At 38.2% G+C, this 9770-nt stretch overlaps 1 protein-coding gene across 3 annotated transcripts in view; it reads left to right on the top strand.

Annotated features, from left to right (window-relative positions):
• Positions 1 to 9770, top strand: part of EPB41L5 (erythrocyte membrane protein band 4.1 like 5) — a 173082-nt gene that overhangs the window by 135221 nt on the left and 28091 nt on the right. For all 3 annotated transcript variants that reach the window (XM_006169572.3, XM_006169573.3, XM_006169574.3), the window contains exons 17-18: positions 6906 to 7069; positions 9664 to 9761. In XM_006169572.3, the coding sequence (XP_006169634.1) occupies positions 6906 to 7069; positions 9664 to 9761 (262 nt within the window). The remainder of the gene's footprint in view (positions 1 to 6905; positions 7070 to 9663; positions 9762 to 9770) is intronic.

The raw sequence follows: 9770 nt of genomic DNA on the forward strand, positions 1-9770 counted from the left end.
TTAGATTTTTGCTCATTCTTTTTTTCTTTTTTCTTTTTTTTCTAGATTTTTACCATAGGGTGTGTGTACTCAGCAGAGAGAAAGAGAGAAAGGGGAAGGGAAAGTGAGAAATCACTTCCCAGAGGGGCTGCCCATGACATAATCCCTTCTCTTCTATTCTCCTCTTGGGATCTTGAGCACATCACACACGTGCCCTGCGTGAGTTTAAGGCACCACCAGGTCCAGGATTCGAACCGCAGTTGACTACATGGGATTCCAGAGACCTAGCCATTATGCCATCTGCTAGTCCTGTATTTATTTACTTATTTTAATTTGACCAGAGAGGGACAGAGCAAGAGTTAGAGGAAGAGAGAGAGAGAGAGAAGAAAGCAAGCTGCCAGGTCTGAGACTTGAACCATGGTCGGCCATGTGGGAGTTTGGTGCCCTTAACCACAATGCCACCTGCTGGCCCCTCTTTTCTATATTTTTATTTGTGGTTTAATTTGCTCTTTTTCTAGTTTATCAAGCTCCATCACTAGTGGAGAGCATTCTTCTTTTCTATATAGGTGTTTAGTGCCACACATTTTCCTCTAAGTACTGCTTTAGAACTTAGGCAATTCACAAATTGGATATGTTGTACTTTTATTTTCATTTAATTTAAAATTTTCTAATTTTCCTTTAGGTATCCTTTTTGATCTTTGGATTATTTAAGGAATGCGTTTCATAGTTAACAAAAATTTAAGAATTTTCTAGGTATTTTTCTATTTTGGATTTCTAATTTAATTCTATTCTGGTCAAAGTACATATTTTGTTTGACTTTAATCCTTTTGAATTTATTAGACTTGTCATATGGCTCATAATGTGGTTTATTCTTAGTGATGATTCTGTGTGCACTTGAGAAAAACACATATTCAGCCATTTCTGTATGGAGTATTCTGTAAATGTCTATTAGGTAAAGTTCGTTGTTAGTGTTGTTCAAGTTTACTGTATTCTTGCTGATTTTCTGTCTGCTTGTTATGTAAATTAGAAGTATTGAAATCTCCAACTATAATTAAATATTTGTGCATTTCTTTTTGCAGTTTTATCAGTTTTGGCTTTATGTGTTTTTAAGCTTTGTCATTTGGTTGATAAGTATTTAGAATTATGTCCTCTTAATTAACTCACCCTTTCATCATTATGAAATAGTGCCGTCATTCTGGGTAATACTCTTTACTCTAAATGTGACTTCGATATCAATATATTTACTCACAACCTTCTTTTAAGTTTTTTTGTTGTTAGTGGTGGTGGTGGTGTATGTGTGTTTTTGTTTTGCTTTGCTTTGTTTTGTTTTTGCTATAGAGCACTTGTGCTTGCCAGAGAGACAGACAGAGAGGGGGAAGGTAAGGAATCACCCCCTCGGGGGATGGCCATGACACAGTCCTTTTCTCTCCATTCTCCTCTTGGGGTCCTGAGCATACATGCACACTCACCTGGTGTGTTTTGGAAGCCACCAGGTCCAGGATTCAAACCATGCAGTCAGCCACATAGGATCTGGTGTCATAACTACCACTGCCTACTTGACCCTCTACCCTTCTTTTGATTACTGTTAATTTTGATATATATTTTTTTCTGTCTTTTAACTAATTATTTCAGTCTGCTAGAGGGTGCATGTACTCACCAGAGAGAGAGAGGGAGAGGGAAAGTGATAAAAGCATTCTTCAAGAGACATGGTTACACCGTAATATCTTTTCCACTTTTCCCTCCTTTTGAGATTTTGGGCAATCACTATAATCTCTTCTCCACTTTTCCCTCCTATTGAGATTCTGGGTAAACACACACATGTGCTCCACGTGTTTCTCAAGCCACCAGTTCCAGGACTTGAACAGTATGTTCAGCCATGTGAGATCCAGCCACCTTAATCATCAGGCCATGGGCTGACCTAGCTATCTTTTTATTTTTGAACTCTTTGTTTCTTTAAATTGTATTTTGTGTGGGCGGTATATAATTGGGTTCTGCATCTTAACTAACCGTCTCTGCATTTTACAATTGTGGTAGTTAGACCATTTTCACTTGATGTGATATAAATAAGATTAAACTTGAGCCTGTTATCTTGTTACTTGTTTCCTATTGTCCCATGTTTGTTGTTAAACAAATGATCGTCTTCATTCTGTCACTATAACTTTTTTGTATCCATCTCTTTTTACCAGATATTTTTATTATTAGTCCTTTTGGATTTTGAGTTTTTAATGATTTTTGTCTATCAATACCTTGATCTCATGTACTCATTAGTCAAAGCATGCAACTGCAAATAAGCTTATCTGATCAGTAAGGTACACTACTTGCCTTACTAAATTACTGTGACTCTCAGTGAATATGTAAAAATATTACCAGGTTTTGAAGCTTTAATATAAATGTGATTTCTAATAGGCTTGTTCAATACTGAAAATAGCTCCCACATCTTCTTTTAAGGATCTTTGGAGATTCTTAAAAATGACTGAATTTGATTATTGCAAGTTACCATTAAAGAAGAAGAAAATTCAATGACTTCCCAGAAATTATAATTAACCTTAAATTACAGATCCTGATTAGTCTTACTTTTTCACAAAATGCTCAATGTTCATTTTTTTTTTTTTTTTGAGAGTTTTTGCTGTAGAGTACATGTGCTCACCAGAAAGACAGACAGTGAGAAATCACTCCTCAGGAGGGATAGCCGTGCTGCAATCCCTTCTTCTCTAGTCTCCTCTTGGGATTTTTGGGCACATACGCACAGGCACCTGGTATGAGTTTTAGGCTGCTAGGTCCAGACTGGAACTAAGGCTGACTACCTGAGATTCCAGCAATGTAACCATTATGCCATCTGTTGGTCCCGCTTACAAAGTAAGGCTACAAAGCAGTGTGGCAGGTTTTCTTCTGTCACTTGTAAACTGGATTAAAAGGCAGTCCTCTGAATTCCAGAAATGTAGTGGAGATACTGTCATTTTAATTTACAATCAGGATAAATTACATTCAACTGGGAGTCAAGGTGTTTGGGTTCTAGTTGCCATCTTGAATGGGTCTTCACTTTCTTGATATCAGAAGTGCTGTCACAGAATGAAAGAGGCTTAATCAGGTCGTTTTGAGCTCTGTTATTTTGTAATGCTATGAAATGAGAGTAACATGTTCCAGGTTTTTAGGGTCAGGAATTTTAGAACTTTATTCAGTGTATTGCACTTTTATAATTTCTACCTTTTTAAAAGTCTGATTTGAATATATACATATGTAGTACGTATTTCCCCCATGTCCTCTGCATTTAAATATATTTTCCTATGTAATAGCCTCTTCATAAACAGTAAAAAGGTTTCTCAATGGAGCCAGTAAGGGGCATGATGGTTAAGGTACTGGACTCCCACATGTTTGATCATGGTTGAAGTCCCAGACCCGGCAGTTTGAAACACACTGGCCATGTTTGCACACGTGCTCAAAATTCCCAGAGAAGAATGAAGGACAAGGGATTGAAGTGTAGCCATCCCCCCTGGGGACTGATTTCTCACTTTCCTTCTCTCTGTCTCTCTCTTATTTCTCTCTCTGTCTCTCTCCAGTGAGTCTACTCAACCATATGGCAAAAATCTAAAAAAAGAAAGAAAAAAAAAGAAACGTTTATCAGATGTATTTTCTTCATTTCTTGTTTGTTTTTGTTTTTTTCCCTTTGGGGGGGTTGTAGGGTGGATCCCTTTTTAAAATTTCTTTATGATCTCTTCTAAAGTTGTTGAACCAAAGCTTTACCACCTTTTTCCAAGATTTGCCCCTCTTATCCAAAACTACATTGCTTTTCCTAAGCTCTAGCACCCTAGAAAGATGCTGACAGAGCTCAACATTAGCCTCTCCTTCAGATGGAGTTTCTGCAGCAGCTACATTTACAGGGCTTCAGTCCTAAAATCTGTTACAGTATTTTGTTTGGAGCAGACTTGACATGGATGTCTGTGGTGCCACAGCCTTTAGGATAGACTGCTGCAGGAGCCGAGGGAAGAAGTGGACTCTCTGTTCCTTGTTCTGGCTTTTATACCTTAGCTTTCTAAGGCATCTCAGTGCCATGAGAGCCAAGCAGAGGCCCAAGTGCCCAGTCCTGCCCCACCTGTCTCAGCCCACAGCCAGGCTAGAGCATCCCTACCTAGGGAGGTAGCAAGACCATTTTGATGGTTGCTTTAAAATGTACCTCTTTATCATAGTCTACTTTCAAGGGCTATTGTACCATTTCATGTATAAGATTGTGTAATAGTGTACTTCCATTTCTTTCTTCCTGGCCTCTAAGCTGTCGTTTGTCAAGCATTTTTCTGTTATATATAGCATAAACCCTCATTTTTGTTTAAACAAAATCAATGATATCTTCAAACACTTCAAGTACTAAAGAAAAAGCCCTAATATATGCTGCCTTTGTAGTTACCCTTTCTGGTGCCCTTCATTCCTTTGTTTAGATGCACATTTCCATGTGATACCATTGTGCTTCCACCTGAAGGTCTTCCTTTTACATTTTTTGAAACATGGGTTATTTTGGTCATGAATTCCTTAGTGCATCTGACAGTGTTTTGATTTAGCCTTTTTTAAGCTGTTTTTATCAAGATATAACTCATATACCATATCATTTATTCATTGAAAGAGGACAATTTGGTATTTTTAGTGTATTTATGGGATTGCGTAACCATCATCACTCTCTTAGGACACTGATGAAACTCCATATCCATTAGCAGCAGTTCTCATTACCTCCTATTCACCCTTTGGTGAAGGAGGGATCCCCTGCTTTAAATACTGTGAGGTGGCTGAACATGTGACATCCAACACTGGACAGGTGAGACTGACAGCACCTTATTAGTCACTTCTGCTAGCCGCTAGCCCGAGGAAGGCCTCGTACATATAGGGGCACACAGTTGTTGGACTTGGGAGCATAGTGAATGAACACGGGCTGTGGGAGTCAGATTATAATAAGAGGTTAGATGACTCTTATTTCTCACTGATGTGATTGACTTGTTTGAATAATTTTATAGGCAGGCAGAGAAATAAAAAGTAGCATAGCTAGCCCAATTGATAGTGGAACTGTTCAAATGGGGAGCCTTTTTCATTGAGTGAGAAGCATATCTAGTGAGAGCAGGCAAACTTGGGGCCTGTGGGGCCCCTTGGGGCTCACAGATGTCATGGAAGCACTTATTACTAAATCTAATTCTAGACCATATTCTGCAGCATCCTAACCCATTCCTCCCTGATCTCTCCTCTCCTCTGGCCCTGACAACCACATGGATTTGCTTATTTTGGACATTTCATAAAAATAAAATCATACAATATATTTTTTCTTTTAGCATTATGTTGTCAGGGGTCATCCATGTTATAGCATCTTTCAGTACTTTATTTCTTTTTATTGCTGAAATATATTCCACTCTGGAATTACCACATTTTATTTATCTGTTCATCAGCTGATGGGCATTTGGGTTGTTTCTAGTTCTTAGCTATTATGAATAATGCTGCTATGAATATTCATACATGTTTTTGTATTAATGTATATTTTAATTTTATTGGAGTATAAACCTTGACTTGTCTTTATTTTTTTTTTTTTTAATTTTATGCACTCACTGGAGAGGCATAGAGAGAGGGAGAGTGAGAGTGAGAAATCGCCTCCTTCCCCAGGGGGTGGAGGAGGATAGCCACACTGTAATCCCTTTCCTCCATTCTCCTCAGGATTTTGGGCACGCATGCACATGCACTTAGCCAGGTCCAGTACTTAAACCACTGTTGGCCATATCAGAATCTAGTGCCTTAACTACTATGCCACCTGCTGGCCCCACCTTTGCTTTTTAATAGTTTTTTTTTTTTTTTAATTTGCCAGAGAGAGATGTTTGCCAGAGTTGTGAGTGGGGTAAAGGAGAGGGGGAAAACACCCCTCTGGTGCTTTTCAAGTCTCTTATGATTTGTTTGGTGGGCCTATTACAATGGTCAGTCTGGGTTCATCTCCACTATACAGACAAGACCTTCTTTTTTTTTGAGAGGTTTTTTTCGCTATAGGGTGCGTGCGCTCGCCAGACAGACAGAGACAGACGGAGAGACAGAAAGCGAGAAATCACCCCCCCAGGGGGGATGGTCACGCCGCAATCCCTTCTCCTCCATTCTCCTCTCGGGATCTTGGGCACGCACGCACACGTGCCTGGCGTGAGTTCTAAGCTACCGGGTCCGGGACGCGAACCGCGGTAGACTACGTGGGAGTCCAGTGACATAACCATTATGCTAACTGCTGGTTCCCAGACAAGACCTTCTTGAATACTCGCATTCAGTTCCTCTTAGCTGCCTTGGTCTTCCTGGATTCTCGGCCTTATCTTTTCAACTAAAGGAGTCTTCTGTGTTCTGCCTTATTTTCCCCTCTCTACCATGGTCTGGAAACTTTCTCAAGACCATCATAGGGGTCACCTTAGTTTCCAGAATCTCAGAATTATTGCCTCATTATCGGATGTCTAGTGTTTTGAAAATAGTAATTTTCCTCATTAGGTTATTTCAGGCAGGAAGCTCAGTCCAGTCTTTCTTGCTCCACCTTGGGTGGAAGAAGTCTGTACAAGGTGTTTTGTTTTATTTACTAAGTTCATTTGTTTGTTCCATGAGCAAGCGAGAGCGGTACACCCCCCAACAGGGCCCTCACATCACAGTCTACCTGCAGCATCAGCTAGCCCTTGACCATGTGCACACATATGCCCAGTATGTCCAGGGAAGTCACTGGACTTGAACCTGGAACCGCCCATGTGGGTCAGCCTCGCAGAGCCTTGCATTACTGCTGCACCACCATTTGGCACCCCTAAACGGTTTTGAGAGATGAATAATCAATTGGGATATAAGCTCTTTCATTAATCTTTCTCCAGCAAATGTTTTCATTAGTATTTTTAATTATTTCCATGATAAAGTTCTTAGGCTCAGTAAGTGTTCTATTGCTTTTACAGCTCACCTCTGAATATTGATATGCTTGGTAGCCCAGACTTAATGGAAACAGCCATCAGTGATGAAATTGGGGCACCTGACAGTATGGAAACATCCCAGGCACCAGTCGAAGTTAATGTAGCCACCAGGCAAACTGGATTAGAGGAACCTGCAGTTGAATGTGGGAGTAAGTAAATGCTCTGTACTACATCAATGAACCTTCCTTTCAGAAGGAGAGAAAATATTTTATTCTAAATAATAATAATACAATCTTCTTAGAATATTATTTTATGAATAATATCTCACAATATTTTATGCAATAGTTGATTGTTTTAGATTTAATTGAGAGGAGGTATGCAGACTTCTTGCCAGAGGGCATGTGCGCTCACCAGAGAGAAAAAGTACCTCCGAGTGGGGCATGGTTATGCCACAGTCCCTTCTCCATTTCTCCATCCCATCATGATTTTAGGCATGCATGTACACATACTGGTGTGTTCTTTACCAGGGCTGGTATTCAAACCACAGTCAGCCATGTGGCATCTCGCTTCCTTAACCACAATACTGCAGGGTCAGTCCATATTTATGAATTTTAAAATGTACTTTTTACTTTTTTTCTTGAGCGTAAATTTTTAAAAAATAATTATCTATTAAAGTTTATTTATTCATTCATTTATTTTTAATTTGACAGTGAGAGACACAGAGAGAGAGAGAGCAAGAGGGGAAATGAGAAAGCAAGCCACCAGGTCCGGGAATCGAACTGTGGTCAGCCATGTGGGAGTGTCCAATGCCCCAACCACCATGCCACCTGCTGGTCCCCTTGAGTGTAAATTAAGAAGAAAAAAAGTATTTTTAAAAGATTTTCTAGGACACAGGATTGAATGAATGACATTCTATTAGCTTATAGAAAGTGTTTTGGTTTTATAGTTTTCGTCTTGTTTGTTTTTGAGAGAGATTTTTGTTATAGAGCATGTGTGCTCACCAGAGAGATGGAAAGCAAGAAATCAACCCTCCCTGCAGGGGGATGGCCATGCCACAATTCCTTCTCCTCCATTTTCCTCTCAGGATTTTGGGCACACATGAAATCTTGGTGTGACTTTTAAGCCACTTGGGTCTGGGACTGTGGTCAACTACATGGGAATCCAGCAATGTGACTATTACGCAATCTGCTGGTCCCTTGAGTGTTCTATAAAATTTTAGTTCTATAAAATATTAACAGAGAGAAGGCTGCTTTTCTTCACCTTTCAGAGGTTCAAAGGAGAAAGTGAATTACTCATTGAAAATGTTTGTATATTTGTGAGTTTGCTTTGATATTGAAGCATAAACTTATAAATAAGATTTTTCTGTTGAATTTTAATATAATACCTGTTCATTTTTATAAATAGGAACAAGCTTTTATTTTTATTTGGCTCTTTCAGTTTTGATTTCTGTCATAGTTTAAACTTAGACACCATCTTTAAACAACTCATAGAAAATTGCCAGTGAATATGCTTTTTTCCTTGGAAGAGTGTAGCAATAGTATTTAGTTATACAGAAATAAGAAGTGTTAATGAAAAGTCACACAGTGCTTCTGGTCAGTAGAATAAACAGAAGCAGCACTGGTAAGAACAATTTAAAATTTTGTTTTTTTGTTCCCTAAGTAACCACCCCAAATATACATGGCTAAGCAAATGTTCTGGCACATCATGATTGTTATATTTCTTTCTTTCTTTCTTTCTTTCTTTCTTTCTTTCTTTCTTTCTTTCTTTCTTTCTTTCTTTCTTTCTTTCTTTCTTTCTTTCTTTCTTTCTTTCTTTCTTTCTTTCTTTCTTTCTTTCTTTCTTTCTTTCTTTCTTTCTTTCTTTCTTTCTTTCTTTCTTTCTTTCTTTCTTTCTTTCTTTCTTTCTTTCTTTCTTTCTTTCTTTCTTTCTTTCTTTCTTTCTTTCTTTCTTTCTTTCTTTCTTTCTTTCTTTCTTTCTTTCTTTCTTTCTTTCTTTCTTTCTTTCTTTCTTTCTTTCTTTCTTTCTTTCTTTCTTTCTTTCTTTCTTTCTTTCTTTCTTTCTTTCTTTCTTTCTTTCTTTCTTTCTTTCTTTCTTTCTTTCTTTCTTTCTTTCTTTCTTTCTTTCTTTCTTTCTTTCTTTCTTTCTTTCTTTCTTTCTTTCTTTTTTTTAAGAATTATTTAATTTAATTTTATTTATTTATTCATTTATTTTTTAATTTGACCAGAGAGAGACACAAAGAGCGAAATAGAGAGAGGGAAAGTGAGAAAGCAAGCCACCAGGTCCAGGACTTGTACTGTGATTGGCCATGTGGAAGTTTCTAGAGCCCTAACCACCATGTCACCTGCTGGTTCCCCATCGTGGTTGTTGTGTTTCTTAACATCTGCAGTGTTTAAATTGTGCTTGCTAGTCTGAGTCAAGTAAACAAAATTAACTATGATTTATTATGTAGACAATTTCAGAATAGTACTCTACTTTGCTTGTTTACATATTTCCACCTATATCTGATGGTAAAGATTACTTATAAGTAATCTAGAGATGACTTAAAATATATAAGCAAGTATGTACAAGTTATATATAAATACTACTCTGTTTAATATGAGAACTTGAGCATCCACAGATTTGGTATTTGTGCAAATCCTTGAACCAAATCCCTGCAGATACCAAGGGACAAGGTTATTTATTTTGTGTTCACCTGGTTGATAAATTTTAATCAATGTAACTGTGGCTGAGAAAACAAAACCGTATTCTCATATGGCTATGGCAGCCTAGCAGACTGAGGGACTGTTTTGCCATTTTTTTCCAGCACTGAAAGATGCCTCAGAGAAACTCAAGCAACTTGAGACAGAGAGCAGTTCTTTGCCATCCCCTCGATCCAACATCGATGTTAACCTCAACAGTCAGGTATTTGTT

The sequence above is a fragment of the Tupaia chinensis genome, unplaced genomic scaffold, assembly GCF_000334495.1.
Source record: "Tupaia chinensis unplaced genomic scaffold, TupChi_1.0 Scaffold147282_1, whole genome shotgun sequence".
Lineage (NCBI taxonomy): Eukaryota > Metazoa > Chordata > Mammalia > Scandentia > Tupaiidae > Tupaia > Tupaia belangeri.